General features: G+C 34.9%; 1 protein-coding gene across 2 annotated transcripts in view; it reads right to left on the minus strand.

Annotated features, from left to right (window-relative positions):
• Positions 1-24,573, minus strand: part of LOC109423650 (cytotoxic granule associated RNA binding protein TIA1) — a 775,397-nt gene that overhangs the window by 686,265 nt on the left and 64,559 nt on the right. The window contains exon 2 of one of the 2 annotated variants that reach the window (XM_029867667.2): positions 11,716-11,883. The exons of the other annotated variant lie outside the window; for it this stretch is intronic. Within the exon in view, the coding sequence (XP_029723527.1) occupies positions 11,716-11,883 (168 nt within the window). The remainder of the gene's footprint in view (positions 1-11,715; positions 11,884-24,573) is intronic. 2 annotated transcript variants of the gene reach the window in all.

Raw genomic sequence — 24,573 nt, forward strand, 5'->3', positions numbered from 1 at the left:
ATGTTAAATACAAATAATACAACAATAGTTTTAATAAGTGTAAGAAGGGTTCTGTTCACCATAGGTGGATTAAATCGGGTTTTTATATTAACAATTAGTAATATTCCTATCGAGATTCTCATCGACATTTTTGTGATTTCTGTAATTTATGCTGAACCTTCAAGGCTTAAATCTAAATTTTATCCCGCAATCTATCACCAATTGTAAGAGACTTCGTGGGACAATATCAGGCGATATTCATGGGTGAACGCGCTACAACGGACCAGATGTTCGCCATCCGCTAGGTGTTGCCGAAATGGCGCGAATACAACGTGCCCACACATCACTTCTTCATCGTTTTTAAATCAGCGTATGATACAATCGATCGAAACCATGGCAGATTATGCACGAATACGGATTCCCGGATAAACTGATACGATTGATTAAGGCGACGATGGATCGAGTGATGTGCGTAGTTCGAGTTTCAGGGACACTCTCGAGTCCCTTCGAATCTCGCAGAGGATTACGGCAAGGTGATGGTCTTTCGTGCTTGCTGTTCAACATTGCTTTAGAGGGTGTAATCAGGAGAGCGGGGATAAGCACGAGTGGGACGGTTTTCATGAAGTCCGTTAAGCTGCTTGGTATCGCTGATGATATTGATATTATTGCTCGTAAATTTTGGACGATGGCGGAAACGTACATCCGACTAAAGAGTGAAGCCAGGCGAATCGCATTACTTATTAATATGTCGAAGACAAAGTACATGGTGGCTCCAGGGAGGAATCACCACGCCCGCAACCCCAAATTTCTATCGACGGTGATGAAATCGAGGCAGTTGAAGAATTCGTGTACTTGGGCTCACTGGTAACCGCCGACAACGATACCAGCAGAGAAATTCAGAGGCGCATTGTGACAAAATTCTCTGTTAGATAACATTTGCATGGTTGTTCCTCAATGTTCCTGACATTGCACAATTTTGGATCACCCTATTATTCATCCAATGTGTCGAGCTTGGTCTCGGGAAAATCTCGATTGCTGCGATCCTTCCACCTAAGCCGAATCGGTAGACAATCGAAGCTAAATTACCGAAGCAACTGGATTGCGGTAAACACACGGCAGGCAGCTTGGATCCTTTATCCCCCACCGCACCGGTGCTGACGAAGCTCTCTATGCTTTTGCCAATGGGACGAAGGGATAAAGACACAATCCTAAGTAATCAAATTAAAATCGAATAATCACGACACAACAATCGGAAATAACGATGGCGACGGCTCTTCTCCTCAGGGTGGGGGGTTGGAGCCATTGCCCTGAGGATACCAGAAAAACCGACAAACACGCCTGCTGGCTAACGAGATTTCACCCGTCTTAGCGCGGATAAGAGCACATCAAAGTGAGCAGCCTCATCGTCATCGTCATCGTCCTTAAAGGTGTGCTCGCTTATCGATTCAACCGGCTGCTGCTGCGATTGCTGCAACATTCGGAAAGCTTTAAAATCTCCGCCTTCGCTTCGAGGCCGATCCCAGTAAATCACCCGGAATAATTGCAAACGTCCCGTAAAATGGAAGAAAAGTATACTTAGCAGCCTCTCTGCATACTGAAACTGGCTGAACTCAACGGCAACAGCAACAACAACAAAACGACCACCAGAGAGAAAGAGGAAAAAAAACAGCATAACAGCCCGTCAGCAGCACACTTACAACCAACCATAATAATAAGCATAAACCGCAGATTTTCTCTCATCATCTCACCCCAATTTGTGGAGGGCAGTCATCTCTCCATTAACTTCGGGTCGAGCTGCTCGGACTTGGACCCGGAGGCGGATTGGGTCCGGCCGAGCAGGCGGTCGGTCGGTTGGACTCCGGAAATGCCTTTTTTCTTTGCAACTTGCGTGCTTGGAAAGCAGGGGCCATTAAGTCTTGGAGGAAATGCAGGTGTTTGTCACGACATTAGCAGAGGTAGCAAACTGGGGAAAGTTGAGATTTATAACCAGCCATTCAAAAGTGGGTCATTCAACTTTAGAAAATGAGGAGAACGTGTGATATGATGCATAGTATAGAAATCATTTTTTCAAATTTCATTTAGACATGGTTGCTGTGAAACTGAATTATCCACCTGGAAAAAATCAGTAGATTCATTGATTTTCTAACTTTGTATGAAAAACCAGGGATTCCTCCAAAAATTCTTTAAGAAATTCTTCTAGGAAATTTCCTTGGTTCTCATAAAGGAGTTATTATCAAGAATTTTCTCAAAAAAATCATGTTGTAACTACTCCACTTGTTTTTTTTTTGTTCAGAAAATCCTACTGCGATTTCTACAGGTATGTCATAGGAAATTTCGTCTAGGATTGCCACAGAATTTCTTGCATGTGTTCCTATATATATTCCATCAAATATATCTGACGGAATTACTTTAGGAGTTCTTTCATAATTTACTAAAGACGTTTTATCTTTGTTTTTTTTTTAGGAATTGTTTTGTCAATTTCCCAAGAAACTTTTCTAGTAATTTCTTCAAAAGTCTCTCCAAAAGTTCTTGTATTAAATGAAATTTCAGGAAAATTTTCAAAAAAAATCCAGGAAAGATTTTTTTTGTGATTTTCGTTTAAAAATTCAGAAATGTTTAAGGAACTCTTACAGAAATTGTTCTTACTATTTTTCCGAAGATTCCTTCAGATTCTACTCTTTATATTAACAGATTCTCGCAGGTATTAAGGGAATCCTCTAGGAAATTCTAAAGAGATTCTCCTGGAAGTCCCACCAGACGTTTTTTCAAAGGTTCCTCCAAAGAGTAGCAAAGATTGCTTATATTTTTCAGATAATTCTTCAGAGATTCTATTGCATTTTTTTCCGGTGATGCTTCAGGAACCTATCCAAAAACTCCTTCAGCAACTCCTGCAGAAATTGGTTCAGAATCTTTTCTTTGGCAGACATTTTTAACAAAATTCGTCTATGCATACATGCTGACGGTTCTCCAATTATTCCACTATTTTGTTTCTAAACTATTATTTTGGAAAATTCTTCAGTGGTTCTTTAATGAATTCTACGAGGGTTTTTTTCATGTCTGATTTTTTTTTTGAATATTTTGAATATTCTGAAAGGAGGTAATCAGAAATTGTACAAATAATTCATAAAAGAACTTTTCCATGGGTATCTCCTGAAGTTTTTCTTTTGATTCCTCAGAAATCCTCCAGAGAATCTTCAGAAATTTATTTAGGGACTTCTTCAAGAATTTCACCCTTCCTTTTTTAAATTTTCAAGAGATGCATTCAGAAATTTCTTCATTTATCTCTCCGGGAACTTTTCAAACAATTTTCCTTGCATAAACTTTCAGAGTGTCTACAGAAGCTTCACATATTTATTTTTTCTTAGAACTGAGAAGTATTTTAAAAGGCATCTTCAGGTATTCTCCCTGGCATTCGTCCACAAATTTCTCTAAAGATAATTTTGGAAATTGATTCAGGAATTTTTGTTTGGCAATATGTCTCAAACATTTTCAAGATTTTCTACTAGGAATCCCCAAACGTATCACCAGGAGTTTTTAAAAAACTCCCTCTAGACAATCCTACTGGGAATTTGTTAAGAAATTCTTCCAAAGATTATTTCAATATTTTTCTCAGTATTGTTTTGTGCAGTTTCAGGAGAAGTTTATGAAAAATTTCCTGAAATTTGAGAAATAAGCTGAAACAATTCCTACATGAATAACTGTATAAATCCCAGAAGATATTCCTGATGGAAACATAAACCGGAAACAAAAATCCCTGCGAAAATCTATGGGGGAAAACTTTGGAAGAATTCCCAGTGAAATCTTTGCATGGTTTTTGAAGAAATTTTTAAAAGAACATTTGAAAAATGTCACATGAAAAAAAAATCCAACAATTCTGAGAAAGTCCCAGAAATATTTTCGTAAGAATCCTTGGAAGATTTCCAGAAGGAATTTGAAAAATAATTTCTTAAACCCCTAATAAAATTTTCAAATTTTTCTCCAATAGAATTCCTGTAAAAATCTAAAAAAAAATCCTCAGAGGAATATTTTAATAAATCCATTTTTTTTTGAAAATAATGGGAGAAATTTCTGAAGAAGTTACTGAAGAAATACCACTGGGTTGATTTTATAGAACAGATTATTGGCGTATTTTTTGAAAAATTCCTGGAAAAATCGTTTTTGGGATTTTCTTTCACGGATTCCTTCAATAATTCATCCAGTTTTGTTTTGTGTAGAAATCTCCCATAGAATCGCTATAAAAATTTCACAAAGTACTCTTGAATAAATTTCTAGATTAATATTTAAAGGCATCCAAAATCCTTGAAGAAATACCAGAGGAAATTTCTGAAGAACTTAGAAAAGTTTTTTATCGTTTCTTTTTTTTTTGGAAAATTTCTGGAAAAATCATTATAATAGTTTTGAAATTTTCTGAAAGTTAATCTGGAGCAATCTGTGGACGTATTCCCGAAGAAATTCCTGTAAAAGTATAAAGAAAAACGTATATAAAAGTTTCCGTAAGGAACCCTAGAAAAACTCTAGATATATTTCTTACGGAGTACCTGCAGGAATTCCTGAAAGCATTTTTCAATAGATTTATGAAATAATTAATGGAGTTATTTCTGGAAAAAGAAGAAATTTCTGAGCTTCAAGAGAATCCTATCGAAGAAATTCGGAATTAAAGTCTAGAAAAATTGCTGAAGCAATGCATGACAGATGTTGTCAAAGAACGTTCAAAAGGAATCCGTTGAAGACATTCTTAAAGTAATTTCTGGTGGATATTGTAGAGGAATACATGAAGCAATTATGTAAAGACCACTAGAAAGGTTTTTTAGAAAAGTATCACAATAAATTTCTAGGGTAATCTTAAGAAAACTTTGGAGAAAATGCTTATGGAAACCATGGGTTTTCTAAAAAAAATCCTCCGAAGAATTTCTGAAAAAAATCTAAGGGAAATCTTTGAAGGCATCTTGGCTGAGTTCCTTCGAAATACCCTGGATGATTTTTTTAAATAATTCCTGAAGAATTTCTAAAAAAAACCTCGGAGGTTTTTTCACAGTAATCCATTGAAAAATTTTCTATGATATCCATGGATGATTTTCTGAATGAATCCTTCGATAAATTTCTGGATGAATCGGTCAAAGAATTTCTGAACAAAATCATGGAAGAAATCAAGAAGTAATCCATGCAGGATTTTCTAAAATAGTGTTTTGAGGGATTTTGAAAAATAGCATACTATAGAATTGCAAGAATATCATCGGAAATTTTTCGAAAACAAAAAGCTTGAAGAGTTTTAAAGAAAGAAAAAATCCGGTGGAAATACTTGAAGAAGTTCAGGTAGAGTACCTGAAAGAACTCTGGGAAGGGATCTCTAAAATGAAATCGGGAAAGTATCCCCGGATAAATTCTGGAAATTAATTTAGACATCATTCTGAAAAGATTCTTTAAGATCCCGGGATGTATCTCTGAAAAATGTTTTGAAGAATCCACGCAAAGACCCCTATCAAATTCCGGGAAGAAACGTAGAAATAATTCTGGAAAAAATACTGAGAGGTATCTTTTCAGGGTTCCTGGAAAGCGTTCCTGGGAGAAATTCAGAGGAATCTCTGGAAGGATTTCGGAAGGAAAAATTCCGGAACAGACTCCTAGAAGACTTTTGGCAAAAATCCATAAAAATCTTTCCAAACCCCTGGGAGAATGTTGGAAAGATTTCTAGGTAATCACAACGAAACATCTCTGTAAACATTCCGGCATTCTGAGGATGCTTTTCGGGATAATGTGCCTGAATGTATTCCAGGATGAATACTTGGGAGAATTCTAATGAAAATCTCTGGAAGAATTTCGAAAAATGTCTGTGGATGAATTCTGGAAGAAATTCCAGCAAAAAAAATCCAGGAGGGTTAAAAGTAAGAATTTAAGTGAGAATCTTTTGAAAAATTTCGGGAAGAACTCCGACAAGAACATCTGCAAGAACTCTGCAAACTTCCGAAGAATTCATGAAATCATGAAACAAATCTAGGAAGCTTTTCGAAGGAAATCCTCAGAAGAATTCTCAAAAAAATCGTTGCAAGAATTTTGGCAGAAACCTCTGGTAATGATTAACTCAAGTAATGGTGAATAGCCTATAAGCATCATATTTCCATTTCTTTTAGGTTCAATAACCATTTGGTCTAGTGACCTTTCTGCCCATGTTTTCATAGTCGACTTAACCATTACAAGGTAATATCTCATGGATGTGCATATTTGTGACTACATAATTGTATTCAAAAGTTTAAGTTATTCTTATAGTGAACGATGGAAAAATTGGAATATCATATTATTCTTTGTTCAAATTTAAATTCAAATTGTTTAAAACTACAGTGGCACTTACGTCGACTATTCGGCAGTCCATGACCCACGTGATACCAGTGTGAGGCGAGCGGGGGGTGGATATGGTTGGCCAAGGACCGTGGTCCATTAAATATTAGAAAAATAAAAAAAATAAAATAAAAATTTTAAAAATTTTAAATATTAGAAAAATAAAAAAAATAAAATAAAAATTTTAAAAATTCGGAAAATTTGAAAAACAAAAAAAAATGGGAGAACTTGAGAAATGTGTATGAACAAAAGATCAGCATATCTGTATTCAAGACAATCACAGGGAATTTAAAGAAACTATAATTAGCAGCTTGAATTTTGAAACGATGTTGAAATTTAAGAAAACTTTGTGTTTTATTAGAAAAATAATCTAATCGTTATAATTTTCTTCCGTGTTGAGAATTTTAGGTTATGTCAAAAGTTTTTCATAGCTCATTATATAAGTCATAAATGGTCAAAATTTCATTGCATTCGGTTCATTGAATCCGGAGATATAACATCTCAAAGTTGGCTATCGGGTAATTCTGCCTTTTTCTAAAATGCTTATAACTTCGTGCAGTATAGCCCGATTTTTTTCAAATTTTGTCCTCTGGTACACAAATAGTTGATCAACTTAAAGTAAAAATTTGAGAATATTCGATGCACCTTTCGAAAAGCTACAGCTATTTGATTTTTTTTGAGAAGGGAAAATTTTGCCTGTCCCGATCATTTTGTCTATCCCCTGTATAGCACATCTGGACAATTTTCACAAAATTGGTCATAATTAAGGGACGAAAAAGAAACCATCTTCAATATGTCACAGAATATAGTTTATGCAATTTCCTTCCAAAAAATTTTTTAAGAACTTTTCTGGACCTCGTAAATAGTTTTTCCGACTTTTAAAACCGATTTTCCTCAACTGTGAAAAAAAATTGTGAAATTTTCATGTTGTATTTTTTTATTGTTTTCATGAAAATTAGGCAACCCTGCGAAAAAAAATTCGTTAAATTCTGAGAACCTTTGTACCAAAATATTTAAAAATTCGTTAAATTCTGAGAACCTTTGTACCGAAATATTTTTTTTTAATGCTAAGCTTATTTAGCACATCTGGAAAAATGCGTCATAACTTAGAACGAAAGGAGGGCTCCATAAAAAGGTTAGGTATTAAGCTGCAATGAGTCACAACTCGCAAGTCGCTAATCTACTTTTTCATCAAAATCCAGTTATTGTCAGTTTGTAGTCTCTTCTGGAAGATATCTCAGTTTCTATAAAAAAAATGGTTGTGTTTTGGAAAACACACAAACAATTTCAACAATGACATAAACTTAACTCACTCAGCTTGAATTGAGTATTTTTTTTTGTAATGAACAGTAACCACCTTAAAGTAAGGAGTGTATCGTAATAAGTTGAGATGTCTAAACAGCTTAAAAATAATTCATTCAAATTTTAAATAATTTTGTTCTTCGAGATGCTCATTACATAAATCATTGAAAAGAAGAATTGCAGTTCAGATTTTTTTAAAAATAAGCATCTAATATGGTCTTTCATCTCATTGTTTAAACATGTAATTTTAGTATTCTGAATATCTCTAAGAAATTTTAAATATCGAAAACTGTGGGAAAATGTTTGAAGATTTATAACCCTCTAATACTCAAATTTTTGATTTCGTTCTAAATAAAATTTGTCGTCGTCTAAAATCAATTTGAACATGGTTTGGAAGATGATTCGTTTTGATTCGCGACTTTGTTAATTTTAGACTGTGTTTTTTCTTTGAACATCCCTACACTTTTATTTTTTTCCTTGCAGCCTTTTTTTAAACTCCCTCAAACTATTTAACAATTAAAAAAATGATTGAGGAAAAAAATGGAATATGATTATTGTTGCAATTCAATTAAAAAAAAAACACTGACATCTAAAAGGTAATCAAAACATCAACATCAATTTCAATGAATTAAAAAAAATGTAAATAGGCTTCAAAAACAGCAAAACACATTTTGAAGTATTCAAAACAGTCTTAATCCTCGAGGAGTCGCGTCTTTGATTACCTGCAGCGACGCCGCGCTCACGCTGTGTACCACATGCGTGCATTTTTATGGTGCGTGTACACAGTCCACGACGCAACAAAAAAAATAATATAAAAACCAATGATTACACTAGTTTACAGCATTTTTGAACTCGGTAAGCTGATGATCATTTTTGGTGTAGAATCATGCCCTGAGTTCGAAAACGCAAAAGAAAAAAATTACAGTAGAGCGGAAAATTTTTTGACTTTCCATACAAGGTTGATGATTTGAAATCGATTTTTGTTCTATTTTTAAGCAAAGTCGCTCACTTCAAACATCTTAATCTCCGTAATCAATGCTCCGATTGAGCTGAAATTTTTACTGTAACTCGCATACATATGATATGTCAAATAAACGTCGAGAAAGAATTTTTAAGTTGTTTTTTTTTCTTATTGAAAAAAATACATTTCTTCGAAAAATTTATGAAATTTTGCTAAAATTTGAGAAGATTGTCCCTAAAACTCGCCAATATCTTGAGTTTCATCAATCTGATGCAAAACCTGTATTCAGATGATCGAATGGTATTGTATTCAGCTTTTAATTTATGGAAAAAGATTAAAAATTGGTTGATCAAAACGCAATATATTTGAATTTTAGTAAACTGCATATTTTGAAAAGTTGCAAAACTCGATATTAAGCTAAAACTCAAAAACTGTTCTACTTAAAATTTTTTGAAGGTCGGTTTCGAAATCAGCACCAAATTGTGCTTCAAAAATTTTGGTCGTTGACAGAAGTTCACGACTTTCGTTTTATTTTGTAAACTTGTGTTACCCAGAAAAGAAAAGAAAAAAACATAAAAATGCTCAAACTATACTGGACGAGGTTGGGTATAAGAGAGTTAATATTTTTGTGTAAAAACTTTTTTCCCAGATTTCTCATGACATAGGTAAATTCAAATTTTTAAAATAAAAAAAAAATCCATTCCATTTTAACGCAATTATCAAAAACTTTGAAAGGCCATTTTTCAGGGACTCTTTTTTAATGCTCTTCTAATCGTTCTTAAGGCAAATTAAAAGAGCAAATCATAAAATGGATCATTTCTTCAAACTTATTGGCGAAAATGTTTTACTAGAGAATTTTTTTTTTAATTTTTCATTCATTTTTCTAAAGAAGTTATTCAAAATTTTCTAGATTTTTCACCGTGAAACATTTTATCTACCAAAGGTTAATGAAACGCTGAAAAATCTAAAAAAAAAATACATTGTATTCAGAGCTTTAATTTATGAGGTGTTTTCATTCCACCATCATCTCAATAATACTAAACTGATTTTAAAAATTATTCAGGCTCTTCTAAACTAGAAAATATTATAAAGATTTAGTAGAAAAATCGAGTGAAAAAGCCCAACCATGCTTCGAGATAGAGCAACCAGAACATTTTCAACCAATTTCCGATACTATCCTCACCATCATAGGTTTGTGTACCCAGTAGCACAAAACTGAACATGTTTATAGTCGACATACTTTTTTTTTAATTATTGTATTAGTGTTTGAAGCAAAGTATTTTATATTAAAAAAAAACATGTAATTACTTCATTCGAAAAGGAAATAAAGTCGTGTAAAGATGAGGTAGTGCAGAGTTCAAGCTCTCATTATTACAGTAAAAAAAAGAAAAGGAAAAATAACCCTAGCTTGTGGAAAAAAAAATATTTGACCCTGCGGCTCGAACTTGTACGGTAATGGAAAAATCTCCGACAAATTCTATTGTTTCTTCTTGAAACTGTACGTATTGCAAAAATACCAATGTTGAATTTGAAATGAGATATTTTTTTTAATAAAGTAAAAAATGGAAATTAAATAAAAATGTTTATCAGAAACTTATGAAAACATGCAGTACTGTGCTTCCTTTCATTCCAAGAATTCCATGAAGGAATTATATAGAAGTTTGTTCATGGAATTCTTCCGTAGTTGCTTTTGGGTATCTCCCATGAGTACCTTCTGAAAATTTTACTGAAGTTTCTTCTGAAATTCCTCCTTCTAAGAGCCCGTCTGGCATTCATTGCGATAATTTCCAAAAGCAATTTCTGATAATCCCCCAGATGTTCCTTCCGAGAATCCTGCAGAAATCTTGTAGGACCCTTTAAAAATTCCTTCCTACTTTAGGTATACGTTCAATATGCTTTTCGTTTTTAAGAAATTTTACGAGGGTTTCTTCTGGAGAAATCCCAAACTTATTTCCTGTAGGAATCCTAAGAGGAACTTGTTGATTTTTTAATAAAATATTTTTACAAATTCGTGAGCCATTAACCCTATTGACGTGATCGTCAATTCATCAAGTTCTAACAGTTGTATTCGTTTTTACTTTTGGTTTTGAGCCAGCAAATATTTGTAATGAAATAATAACTGCATTAAACAAAAAGTCACAGCAATTATAAATTTGTTCTTGAAAGTCAAGAAACATCTTCCCATTTTATTCATTCATATAACCATTTAAAATGGCTGCAGCTCTCACATCAAAATGAAGAAAAACTACGGTGACATGCAAATTCATGGCTTTGCGATTCCTAGAAAGCACTAAAACAGTGCAAATTCCTAACTCAGCTCAATTCGTTCGTTCGTTCGTATACGCTCGCTCGCCTAATGCCAACCCTTCGGGAAAGTCGCAACCGTTGTTGCGTTACGTTGCCGACTCGAAATAATTTGCATTCTTCACTTTGCATCTCTCATTTAGAGCGCTTTGCCTTTGTGTACCAGCGCCAGCCCGTATGTGCTTGCTTTGTTATTAGGGTAGAGCTGGGTTTTTGTTCTGGAAATTTATGTGGAATAGTTGGAACAATCTCTCTAGAGGTGTATGCACAAAAGTTGTTAAAAAGTCATTACATTGTGTCACTAGAACATTATAATGCTCATTTAAAAAAAACAGTGTATTTAGATCGAAAATTTCTATCATTGAAAAAAGAATCTCATTGAAATTGTCAAATAAAAATGCTCAAGGGCATTGATTTATTTTTATTTACCGAGCAACTTATTCGAAATTAATTCTAACTTACGATAACAAATATGTATGAAAACATTTCAATTAGATATTGTGATTTTTTTTTTAATTTAGATTCAAAAGAGCATTTGTCAAAAACAAGCAAAAAGATGGGTATTGAAAAACTTATACTTAAAAAAATGTGTTATTTGTTTTTGTTATCTGGATTTTTATTTTTTTTTAATTTTTAAATTCAATTTTTTTTAACTAGTGATAATGTTAATAATTGTTCATTTCTAAGCAGCAGATTTCACCCCCAAATGGCTTCCACAGCAGCCACTGACACCCCAAAGTACCCTTTCTTTCTTTTCCTTATGTGTCAACCCAGTTCCGCCTAGCTCCAGTTCCACCGTCTCACTTAATTAGAAAATTTTGCATTCAAATATTTACCTAAGTTCTCATTGGAACCGTGGTGTCGCACCGTCGTCGTGACGCCGCCCATGCCCGCCGTCGTCGTCGTCGTTGCCGCCGTCATCGTGGACGTCTTCCAGGGCATCTTGACGACCCCGTTGCCGGTGCTGGCCGGGGGCAGATGCCAGTGGTACGACGACGACATTTCTGCGAGGACACCAATTTTTGCGAGTTCCGATTTGCGATTCCGAATTCGTTAGTTCGTTTTGGTTTGGTTCACAGTGTTCAGTGGCCAAAGCGAGTGCGAGGGGGTCATGACATCGGGTTCAGGTTCAGGATTTCAGGGGAAAACGCGCGACCGTGCGAAACAAGACACACGGGGAATGACGGCGACCACCAAGAAAAAAGAGAAGAAGAAAAGAGAAACGCTCGAGAATAGTTTGCTTTGAATGAATTTTTCTTCGCAGTTTATAAATTTTCTTCAAGTCGACGAAAAGTTCGTCTTGACGGAGGGAAGAAAAAGAATCTGTTTAAAAAAATCCCCCGTCGGGAATGAGGAAAAAAAATGAAGTGGAATGCAATATAAGCTCAAACTTGGTGCAGTTCTAATTTCAAACAAATAAATGTATATATTTAGATAGAACTTGGAAACAGAGGAGGGCGTTAGTCAGATGGAAGTACAAGTCATTCAAGGATGCAAAGCGCGAGTAACGAAAGCAAAAAAGCATAACTCGCAGATTTGGGAAAGAAAATTGAAAATTGTAAAACATGTCAGAATAATGAAACACACTCGAACAATAGGTTCATCGCTTACCTGAAAGGAAAGGAAAGTAAGGTAATAAAAATCGAGAAAAGCGAAAAGTTGCTTTTCCATAACCAACACCACCAAAACACATAGTTCGTATCTACGATCAAAGCTCGGCGGGCATCATCATCGGGTAAGAGCATAAAGGAAAACAACATGCCAATTTTGTTAGCTGCCAAACGCCCACCTCCCGTTTCCCTGCTGTTCTCGTGGAAAATAAATAAAAAAAAACAGAAACAAGTGCAGTACAATGGATGTGCAGACAGGGATGCTAGTTTGATTAATTGAAACAATTTCTTTAATTAAAACCAATCAAAATAAAAAAAAATACGCATTTGGAAATTTTTACCAAAAACGATCTAGTTTGGGCATTTCTTTTATTACCGTACAAATAACCATGTATGCGTCATTTTTCACATAATTGTCCAAAACTCAAGAACGAAAAACAAGTGCATTCCAAAGATTTCAGCCATCAAAGCACATGAAACTACTTTCTCAAAAATATTTTTTGAAAATTTTCCGCGGGCATAGTTTTTTCGGCTTTTCTTTATGCATTTCCTCAACGGTGAAACATTTTGTGGAAAACTTTCCAGTTCATTTTTTTTTTTTGGATTCCTGAGAAAATTTGCTTTCATCTTCTAAAACAAACTTCATTTCTACGATGCTTTGTTCTTGAGTTATGATTTTTTAAAGAAAAGGCTTATATGATACATTTGGACTATTTTCAAGTAAAATGGCCATAACTCAAAAATGAAAAAAAAGTGCATTCCATAAATTTCAGCGATTGAAGTTTATGAAATAACTTTCTCAAAAATATTTTTTTGAACATTTTCCACGACTTAGGGCATTATTTTTCCGGCTTTTCTTCATGCATTTCCTCAACGGTGGAAATTTTGTGGAAAACTTTTTCCTTTTCATATTTTTTTTGGATTCCTGTTAAAATTTGCTTTCATTTTCTCAAAAAAAACTTTGTTTCTATGATGCTTCCTTCTTGAGTTATGAATTTTCAAAGAAAAGGCTTATATGACATATTTGGACATTTTCAAACAAAATTGGCCATAACTCAGAAACGAAAAAAAATGCATTCCAAAAATTTCAGCGAATAAAGCTTATGAAATAACCTTCTAAAAAATATTTCATTGATGTTTTTTTACGATTTCGGGTATTGTTTATCCGGCTTTTCTTTACGATTTTTTTCAACTGTGGAAAATTTTGTGGAAAACCTTTTCCATTTCAAATTTTTTTTTTGATTTCTGAGAAAATTTGCTTTCATTTTCTATGAAAAAAAACTTGCTTTCTATGATGCTTCGTTCTTGAGTTATGATTTTCTGTGTTTGCAATCCTTTTAAAAACAAAAATGTATCAATCCCAGCAAACATTTCCAAAGGAAATAGTACTAAAATGTGAGTTCTTATCCCTGCAAGGGCAGAGTTGATGTACACGTGCTGTAGTCCCATGTACGGGAGCCACATGGCAAGCGAGCTCCCAGGAGCTCTGTACATTTTGAGACTGAAAGTCGTGCGCCTCATTTTTCTCAAGATGTGTCTCATGAGCTTCGTCTCATGTGCTGATTAAATTAGAAAATTTCACGACAAAAACTTCCTAAACGAACAAGAATTGAAACCTTAACCTTTGCATTGAGAGTCCCTAGTCGTATCGTATAGACCAACCAAACACTTGAGTTGTGTACGGAAAAAAGTTGTTGTGGTTCTTCGTTACCAAGAAGTTGTTTTTCACCTTAGATACCAACAGCTCACGCAGCGCATGAGACGAGCTCCCCGGGAGCTAGGTGCCTAGCTCGCACCCACCAGATTTTCGTGAGCCTCCTAGCAGCGCAGCACACTGCGATTTTGAAGAGCTGGGAGACAATTTGGTAGGAGGCTCGTTGTCACATTTATGTAGGGTAAAAACACTAGACTTCGCCCCCCTAAAAATCTGCTCTAATCTTCGCCACTTCATGTATAAAAAATTGAATTTGTATGGAGGGGGCGAAGACTAGAGCAGTGGCGAAGTCTAGTGCTTTTACCCTACACATGAGCAATGGGAAACTCTGTGCAAGGGTTATAGGAAATTCTCTAGAAGCATCCTTGGCAAAATCCATTAGCATAATCCTGGTCGAATAACTGGATGAACTCCTGAAAAAAATCTTAGATTAAAAAAAACAACAGAAACTTCTGCAAGAATTTTCAGAAATTTTTGAAGTTTACCATCAACTTATTCATGGAGAATATCCAGGAGAAATTATAGCATGAATTAATGAAAGAATTTCCCCAAATAATTGTAGAAAACGACAGAAAGCTCATTTAATAAGCTTGGATTAATATTTTGAGGAATTCTCCAAAAAAAAATCAGAAGAAATAACTGGTAAAATTCATCAATACATTTGAAAAGAGATTCCCAGATAAATTTTTTGAGTTATCCCCGGAGAGCTTTCTGGCCAAAACTTTGGGAGAAATTTCTACAGCACTTTCTAGAAGTTTTTTGAATGGTCCCTGAATTGGTTCTTAGAGAAATAAAACTCTTTTATGAAAATCCTTAAAGAATACTCCGCGACTTTCATCAAAAAGTTTTTTTTGAGAACCTCTTGAAATTTCTCTTGAAATTTCTGTAGGAAATTCTTCGAAAGCATTCTTAAAGTGTGTTTCTGGAAATTCCCTTGATATTTTTCTAGGGTTTTTTTTTTTTTTTTCCAAAAATTGATTCAGGAATAATTCTAAAAATTTATTGAACAGAATTCTTTAAAAATGGCCTTGTTACTTAGTGAGAGTTCCACGTCTACTCTCTGCAAAATGTTTAGGAATTTTTGAGAACAATTTCTGTATTATCTGCTGTAGAATTCCCTGGAGATATTCCATGGGAAATTCAAGTCATGTAAATGCTTGAAGAAATTACCGAAGAAACAACGAAGTTATTACCGGAGATAATATTGGAAATATTCACGGAGCTGGTCTTGAAAAAAATTTCAAAAATATTTTTTGAGGTAATCTCGCAGACATTCTCGGACTAGTTTGAAGATAATTTACAGAGTATCTGGAAAAAATCTGGACGAATTTCTAGAGATATTCCTCAAGGAACTTCAGGACAAATCCCTGAAGGCGTTTCTGCAGAAATTCCTGAAAAGATTCCAGGAGAAATTTCAGGCGAATTTCTAGAGAAATTCCTGGAGGTATGTCTGGAGACATTAGTGAAGGAATTCCGGGACAAATTCCTGGAGGAACTTCTGGAGAAATTTCAAGAGGAATTTCTGGAAAAATTCTTGAAGTCATTTCTGGAGAAATTCCTGAAGGAATTTCTGGAGAAATTCCTGAAGCAATTTCTAGAGAAACTCCTGGAGGAAATTCTGGAGTAATTCCTGGAGCAATTTCATAAGAAATTCCTGGAGGAATTTCAGAAGAAATTCCTGGAGGAATTTCTGGTTAAATTCCTGGAGGAATTTCTGGTTAAATTCCTGGAGGAATTTCTGGTTAAATTCCTGAACGAATTTCTGACGAAATTCCTGGAGTTATTTCTGGAAAAATTCCTGGAGCAATTTCTCCTGGAGAAATTTCTGGAGCGATTCCTGATGGAATTTCATAAGAATTTTCTGGAGGAACTTCAGGATAAATTCCTGGAGGAATTTAAGGAGAAATTCCTGGAGGAATTTCAGGAGAAATTCCTGGAAGAATTTCTGATTAAATTCTTGGAGGAATTTCTGGTTAAATTCCTGGAGGAATTTCTGACGAAATTCCTGGAGAAAGTTCTGAAGATATTCGAGGAGGAATTTCTAAAGAAATTCCTGGAGGAATTTCAGGAGAAATTCTTGGAGTAATTTCTGGAGAAATTACTGGAGCAATTTTTGGAGAAATTATTGGAGGAATTACTGGAGAAATTCCTGGAGGAAGTTCTAGAGAAATTCCTGGAGGAATTTCTTGAGAAATTCTTGGAGTATTTTCTGGAGAAATTCCTGGAGGAATTTCTGGAGAAATTCCTGGAACAATTTCTGGCGCAATTCCCGGAACAATTTCTGGAGAAATTCGTGGAGAAATTCCTAGAGAAATTTCTGGAAAAATTTCTGGAGGAATTTCTAAAGGAATTCCTGGAGGAATTTCTGGAGAAATTCCTGGAGGAATTTCTGGAGAAATTCCTGGAGGAATTTCTGGAGCAATTCCTGGAGGAATTTCTGGAGCAATTCCTGGAGAAGTTTCTGGAGAAATTCCTGGAGGAATTTCTAGAGAAATTCCTGGAGGAGTTTCTAGAAAAAATCCTGGAGGAATTTCTAGAAAAATTCTCGGAGGAATTTCTGGAGAAGTTCCTAGAGGAATTTCTGGAGAAGTTCATAGAGGGATTTCTGGAGAAGTTCCTAGAGGAATTTCTGGAAAAATTCCTGAAGGAATTTCTGGAGAAATTCGTGAAGGAATTTCTGCAGAAAATCCTGGAGGGATTTCTGGAGAAATTACTCGAGGACTTTCTGGAGAAATTCCTGAAAGAATTTCTAGAGAAATTCCTAGAGGAATTTCTAGAGAAATTGCTAGTAGGAATTTCTAGAGAAATTCCTAGAAAAATTTTTAGAGAAATTTCTAGGGGAATTCCTAGAGAATTTCCTGGAGGAGTTTCTAGAAAAAATCTTGGAGGAATTTCTAGAGAAATTCCTGAAAGATTTTCTAGAGAAATTCCTATAGGATTTTCTAGTAAAAATCCTGGAGGAATTTCTAGAAAAAAATCTTGGAGGAATTTCTAGATAAATTCCTGGAGAAATTTCTAGAAAAATTCTTGGTGAAATTTCTAGAGAAATTCCTGGAGGAATTTCCAGAGAAATTCCTAGAAGAATTTCTAGAGAAGTTCCTGGAGGAATTTCTAGAGAAATCCCTGCAGGAATATGTAGAGAAATTCCTTATAGTATTTTTTGAGGAATTCCTCGATGAATTTCCTGAAGGAATACAAGCTCCTGGAGGAATTTCTAAAAAAAAAATCATGGAAGAATTGCTGTAGAAATTCCTTATAAGTATCTGGAGAAATTCTAGTAGGAATTTCTAGACAAAATCCAGGGAGAATTTCTGGAGTAATTCCTGGAGGAGTTTCTGGAAAAAATCGTGGAGGAATTTTATGAAAAAAACGTGTAGGAATTTCTCTAGAAATTCCTGGAATGATTTCTGGAGGAATTTGTGGAGAAATTTCTGAAAAAAATCCTGAAAGAATTTCTGGAAAAATTCCTGCCGGAACTTCTGGAATATTTCCTGATTGAATTTCTGAAGAAATTCTTGGAGGACATTTCTGGAGAAATCTCATGACGAATTTCTGGAGAAATTCCCGAAGAAGTTTCTGGAGAAATTCCTTGAAAAAAATCTGGAGGAACTCCTGGAGAAATTTCGAGAAAAATTCCTGGAGAAATTTCTGGAGAAATTTCTGGAGGAATTTCTGGAGAAATTTCTGCAGGAATTTCTGGAGAAACTCCTGGAGGAATTTCTGGAGAAATCCCCAGAGGAATTTCTGGACAAATTCCAAGAGGAATTTCTGGACAAATTTTTTGAAGAATTTCTAGATAAATTCCTGGAAGAATTTCTACAGAAATTTCTGGAGGAATTTCTAAAGAAATTCCCGAGTGAATTTCGGGAGAAATTCCTGGGTGAATTTCTGAAGGATTTCTTGGGAAAATTTATGGAGAAAAACGAAAAACAAGTGCATTTCAAAAATTTCAGCCATCAAAGCTAACGAAACTGCTTTCTTAAAAATATTTTTTGAGAATTTCCCGCGAGTTCTGGCATTGTTTTTCCGGCTTTTCTTCATGCATTTCCTCTACGGTAGAAAATTTTGTGGAAAACTTTTTACTTTTCATATTTTTTTTGGATTCCTGAGAAAATTTGCTTTCAATTTCTATAACAAAACTTTGTTTCTACGATGCTTCGTTCTTGAGTTATGATTTTTCAAAGAAAAGGCTTACATGACACATTTGGACATGTTTCAACAAAATTGGCCATAACTTAAAAACAAAAAAAAGAGTGCATTCCAAAAATTTCAGCGCTAAAGGCTAATGGAATAACCTTCTCAAAAATTTTGCTTCGATATTTTTTTACGATTTCGAGCATTTATTTTTCCGGCTTCTCTATACGAATTTTTTTCAACTGTGGAAAATTTTATGGAAAACTTTTTCCAGCTCAAATATTTTTTTTTTATTTTTGAGAAAATTTGCTTTTATTTTCTAAAAAAAAACTTTGTTTCTGTGATGCTTCGTTCTTGATTTTCTGTGTTTGAAATCCTTCAAAAAACTATAATTTATCGATCCCAGCAAATATCCAAAGAAAATCGTAGTAAAATGTGTATACTAATCCCTGCAAGGGTCTTAGGAAATTCTCTAGAAGCATCCTTGGCAAAATCCATTAGGATAATGCTGGTCGAATAACTAGATGAACTCCTGAAAAAAAAAATCTTAGGTAGAAAAAACAGCAGAAACTTCTGCAAGAACTTTCGAAAATTTTTGAAGTTTACCATCAACTAATTCGTGCAGAATATCCAGAAGAAATTATAGTAGGAATTATTGAAAGTACTTCCCGAAAGAGCGGGATGTTTGAATTATATTCCAGGAAAAAATCGTGGAGTAACTTCCAGTGAAATAAATGTAAAAAACGACAGAAAGCTCCCTTAAAAAGGCCGGATTAATATTTTAAGAAATTCCCAAAAACATTTCAGAACAAATAACTGGTAAAATTCATCATTACACTTGAAAAGAGCTTCCCAGATAAATTCTTGGAGTTATCCCCGAGAGCTCTCTCGGCAAAACTTAAGGAGAAATTTCAACAGCACTTTGTAGAAGTTTTTTGGAGTGGTCCCTGAAATGGTTCTTTCTCGTGAAATTTCTCTAGGAAATTCTCCGGAAGCATTCTCAAAGTGTTTCTCTGGAAATTTCCTTGATATTGTTCTAGGGTATTTTCAAAAAAATGATTCAGGGATAATTCTTAAAATTTATTGAATGGATTCCTTTAAAAATGGCATTGTTACTTATTGAAAATTCCACTACAACTCCCTGCAAAATATTCAGGAATTTTAAAGAACAATTCCTCAATTATCTGCTGTAGAATTCCCTAGAGATATTCCATGGGAAATCCAAGTCAAAATATCTATGTAAGTGCTTGAAGAAATTACCGAAGAAACTCCTGAGTAATTACCGGAGATAATATTGAAAAAATTCACGGAGCTGGTCTTAAAGAAAATTCCGAAAATATTTTTGGAGTTAATCTCGAAAAAAATTCTTGGACAAGTTTAAAGAGAAATGTACACAGAGTAGGGGAATTTTTCGGAGAAATTCCAAAAGCAACTTTTTTTGAAAAACCTGGAGGAATTTTTGGAACAATTTCTGGAGGATTTTCTAGGAAAGGTTCTAGGATATACTCGTGAAGAAATTTCTGTAGAAATCTTGATTTATCGACTGTAAAGATTTTTATCAAATATGGTTTGGCTTGCAGTCTCTCAAAACAAAAGGAAACATAGGTTATCTATTTTCCAACGTTTCGGCGCAATGTATTTTGCCTTCTTCTTAGGATCATAGGGCTCTGTTTTTTGTCATTGTTTGTAGAAATTTCTTGAGGAAAAACTGGATAAATCCAAGGAAAATTTATTCAGGAAATTTCAGAGAATATCTTGGAGAAATTTCAGGAGAAATTGGTGGGGAAGTTTCTAGAGAAATTCCTCGAGGAGTTTCTAGAAAAAAAAATCTAAAAATAAAATGGAGAAATCTCTAATGAAATTTTCAAAAAAAAATCCTGGACAAATTGTCGAAGACATTCCCGGAGGATTTTCCTGGATGAATCTCCAGTGAAAATCCTGGAGGAATTTCCGGTGAAAGTCCTGGAAGAGTTTTCGGAGAAAGTCCTGCAAGAATTTTCGGAGAAAATCGTAGAGGAATTTCCGAAACAATTCCTGGAAGAATTTGTGCAGAAGTTGATGGAGGAATTTCTGAACAAATTCCTAGAGGAATTTCTGGAGAAATTCCTAGAGGAATTTCAGGACAAACTCCTTGAGATATTTTCTGGAGAAATTCCTAGAGGAATTTCTGAAGAATTTCTAGAGAAATTCCTGGAGGAATTTCTGAAGAAATTCCTAGAGGAATTTCTGGAGAAATTCCTAGAGGAATTTGTGGACAAATTCCTGAAGGAATTTCTTGATCAATTTCTGGAGGATTTTGTGGAGAAATTTCCGGAGAAATTCCTGGAGGAATTTCTGGAGTATTTCCTGGAGAAATTTCTGGAGAAATTCCTGGAGGAATTTCTAGAGAAATTCCTGGAGGAATTTCTAGAGAAATTCCTGGAGGAATTTCTAGAGAAATTCCTGGAAGAATTTCTAGTGAAATTCCTGGAGGAATTTCTAGAGCAATTCCTGGAGGAATTTCTAGAGAAATTCCTGGAGAAACTTCTAAACGAATTCCTGGAGCGATTTCTAGAGAAATTCCTTGAAGAATTTCTAGAGAAATTCCTGGAGGAATTTCTAGAGAAATTCCTGGAGGAATTTCTAGATAAATTCCTGGAGCGATTTCAAGAGAATATCCTGGAGGAATTTCTAGGAAATTTCCTGAAGGAATTTCAAGAGAAATTCCTGGAAGAATTCCTAGATAAATTCTTGGAGGAATTTATTGAGAAATTCCTGGAGGAATTTCTAGATAAATTCCTGGAGCGGTTTCTAGACAATTTCCTGGAGGAATTTCTGGAGAAAATCCTGGAGCGACTTCTAGAAAAATTCCTGAAGGAATTTCTAGAGAAATTCCTGGAGAAATTTTTAGAGAAATTCCTGGCTGAATTTCTAGAGACAATCCTGGAGCGATTTCTAGAGAAATTCCTGGAGGAACTTCTAGAGAAAATCCGGGAACGATTTCTAGAGAAAATTCTGGAGGAATTTCTAGAGAAATTCCTGGAGGAATTTCTAGAGAAAATCCTGGAACGATTTCTTGAGAAATTCCTGGAACGGTTTCTAGAGAAACTGCTGGAGCGATTTCTAGAGAAATTCCTGTGGAAATTTCTAGAAAAATTCCTAGAGAAATTTCTAGAAAAAATCCTATAGTAATTTCCAAAGAAATTCCTGTAGGAACTTCTAGAGAAATTTCTGTAGGAATATCTAGGAAGAGTTTTCGGAGAAAGTCCTGCAAGAATTTTCGGAGAAAATCGTAGAGGAATTTCCGAAACAATTCCTGGAAGAATTTGTGCAGAAGTTGATGGAGGAATTTCTGAACAAATTCCTAGAGGAATTTCTGGAGAAATTCCTAGAGGAATTTCAGGACAAACTCCTTGAGATATTTTCTGGAGAAATTCCTAGAGGAATTTCTGAAGAATTTCTAGAGAAATTCCTGGAGGAATTTCTGAAGAAATTCCTAGAGGAATTTCTGGAGAAATTCCTAGAGGAATTTGTGGACAAATTCCTGAAGGAATTTCTTGATCAATTTCTGGAGGATTTTGTGGAGAAATTTCCGGAGAAATTCCTGGAGGAATTTCTGGAGTATTTCCTGGAGAAATTTCTGGAGAAATTCCTGGAGGAATTTCTAGAGAAATTCCTGGAGGAATTTCTAGAGAAATTCCTGGAGGAATTTCTAGAGAAATTCCTGGAAGAATTTCTAGTGAAATTCCTGGAGGAATTTCTAGAGCAATTCCTGGAGGAATTTCTAGAGAAATTCCTGGAGAAACTTCTAAACGAATTCCTGGAGCGATTTCTAGAGAAATTCCTTGAAGAATTTCTAGAGAAATTCCTGGAGGAATTTCTAGAGAAATTCCTGGAGGAATTTCTAGATAAATTCCTGGAGCGATTTCAAGAGAATATCCTGGAGGAATTTCTAGGAAATTTCCTGAAGGAATTTCAAGAGAAATTCCTGGAAGAATTCCTAGATAAATTCTTGGAGGAATTTATTGAGAAATTCCTGGAGGAATTTCTAGATAAATTCCTGGAGCGGTTTCTAGACAATTTCCTGGAGGAATTTCTGGAGAAAATCCTGGAGCGACTTCTAGAAAAATTCCTGAAGGAATTTCTAGAGAAATTCCTGGAGAAATTTTTAGAGAAATTCCTGGCTGAATTTCTAGAGACAATCCTGGAGCGATTTCTAGAGAAATTCCTGGAGGAACTTCTAGAGAAAATCCGGGAACGATTTCTAGAGATAATTCTGGAGGAATTTCTAGAGAAATTCCTGGAGGAATTTCTAGAGAAAATCCTGGAACGATTTCTTGAGAAATTCCTGGAACGGTTTCTAGAGAAACTGCTGGAGCGATTTCTAGAGAAATTCCTGTGGAAATTTCTAGAAAAATTCCTGGAGGAATTTCTAGAAAAAATCCTATAGTAATTTCCAAAGAAATTCCTGTAGGAACTTCTAGAGAAATTTCTGTAGGAATATCTAGAGAAAATCTTGTAGGAATTTCTAGAGAAAATTCTGTAGGAACTTCAAGAGAAATTCCTGTAGGAATATCTAGAGAAATTCCTGAAGGCATTTCTAGAGAAGTACCTGAAAATATTTCTAGAAAAATTCCTGAAGGAATTCCTAGAGAAGTTCTTAGAAGAATTTCTAGATAAGTTCCTGGAGGAATTTCGAGGAAAACTCCTGGAGGAATTTCTAGAGAAATTCCTGGAAGAATTTCTAGAGAAATTTCTTGAGAAATTCGTAAAGGAATTGCTGGAGTAATTCCTGGAGGAATTTCTGGAGAAATTCCTGGAGAAATTTCTGGGGAAATTCCTGGAAGAATTTCTGAATAAATTCCTGAATGAATTTCTGGGGAAATTCCTGGAGGAATTTCTGGAGAAATACCTGGAGGAATTTCTGGAGAAATTCCTGGAGGAATTTCTGGAGAAATTCCTGGAGGATTTCTGGGGAAATTTCGGGAGGAATTTCTGGAGAAATTCCTGGAGGAATTTCTAGGAAAATTCTTGGAGGAATTTCTAGAGAAATTTCTGTTCGAATTTCTTGAGAAATTCCTGGAGGTATTTCTAGAGAAATTCTTGGAGGTATTTCTAGAGAAATTCCTGGAGGTATTTCTTGAGAAACTCCTGCAGGAATTCCTAGAGAAATTCCTGGAGGAATTTATTGAGAAATTCCGGGGGGAATTTATTGAGAAATTCCTGTAGGAATTTCTAGAGAAAATCCTGATGGACCTTCTAGAGAAATTCCGAAAGGAATTTCTAGAGAAATTCCTGAAGGTATTTCTAGAGAAATTCCTGTAGCAATTTCTAGAGAAATTAATGAAGGAATTTCTGGAGAAATTCCCGAAGGATTTTCTAAAGAAATTCCTGGGGGAATTTCTAGAGAAATTCATTGAAGAATTTCTGGAAAATTTGCTGCAGAGAAATTCCTGGAGGAATTTTTATTGAAATTCCTTGAAGATTTTCTAGAGAAACTTCTGGAGAATTTCCGCATAGAATTTCTGGAGAAATTCTTGGAAAAATTTCTGGAGGAATTTCATGATGAATTTCTGGAGAAATTCCTGGAAAAATTTCTGTACAAACTCCTGGAGAAATTTCGAGAAAAATTCCTGGAGAAATTTCTGTAGAAATTCCTGGAAAAATTTCTGGAGAAATTTTTGGAAGAATTTCTGGAGAAATTTCTGTCGGAATTTTTAGAGAAATTCTTGGAGAAATTTCTGGAGGAATTTCTGAAGAAATTTATTGAGAAATTTTTGGAGACATTTCTGGAGAAATTTCTAAAAGGAATTTCTGGGGAATTTCGCGGAAAAAAATCCAGAGAAAATTCTGAAATTTTTCCAGAAATTTCCCTTGAAGTTTCTCCAGAAATTCCTTTTAAATTTTTTTCTGATATTTGTCTAGAGAAATTTCTGTAGAAAATCCTGGGAAAATTACGGGAAAATTTCTTGGAAGAATTCTCAAGAGGAATTTCTAGAGAAATCCCTGAAGGAATTTTGGAGATATTTATGGATAATTTCTGGAGAAAATGATGATTTTTTGAGAATTTGCAGAAAGTCCTGGAGAAATGGGTCCCACATACTGGCAACCCTGTCGTCGTTTGGCAAAATCGCTTCTAACTAATGGCGTGTAGTGAACCAACAACTCCCACGCCTCCCATCTGCAATGAGCTCCTCCAATCCTCCAATCTCGCACAGACACTACTGCTGGCTCGCCTAGACTGTCCTGTCCAGGCA

This window comes from Aedes albopictus, chromosome 1 (genome assembly GCF_035046485.1).
Source record: "Aedes albopictus strain Foshan chromosome 1, AalbF5, whole genome shotgun sequence".
In the NCBI taxonomy this organism is placed as follows: Eukaryota; Metazoa; Arthropoda; class Insecta; order Diptera; family Culicidae; genus Aedes; species Aedes albopictus.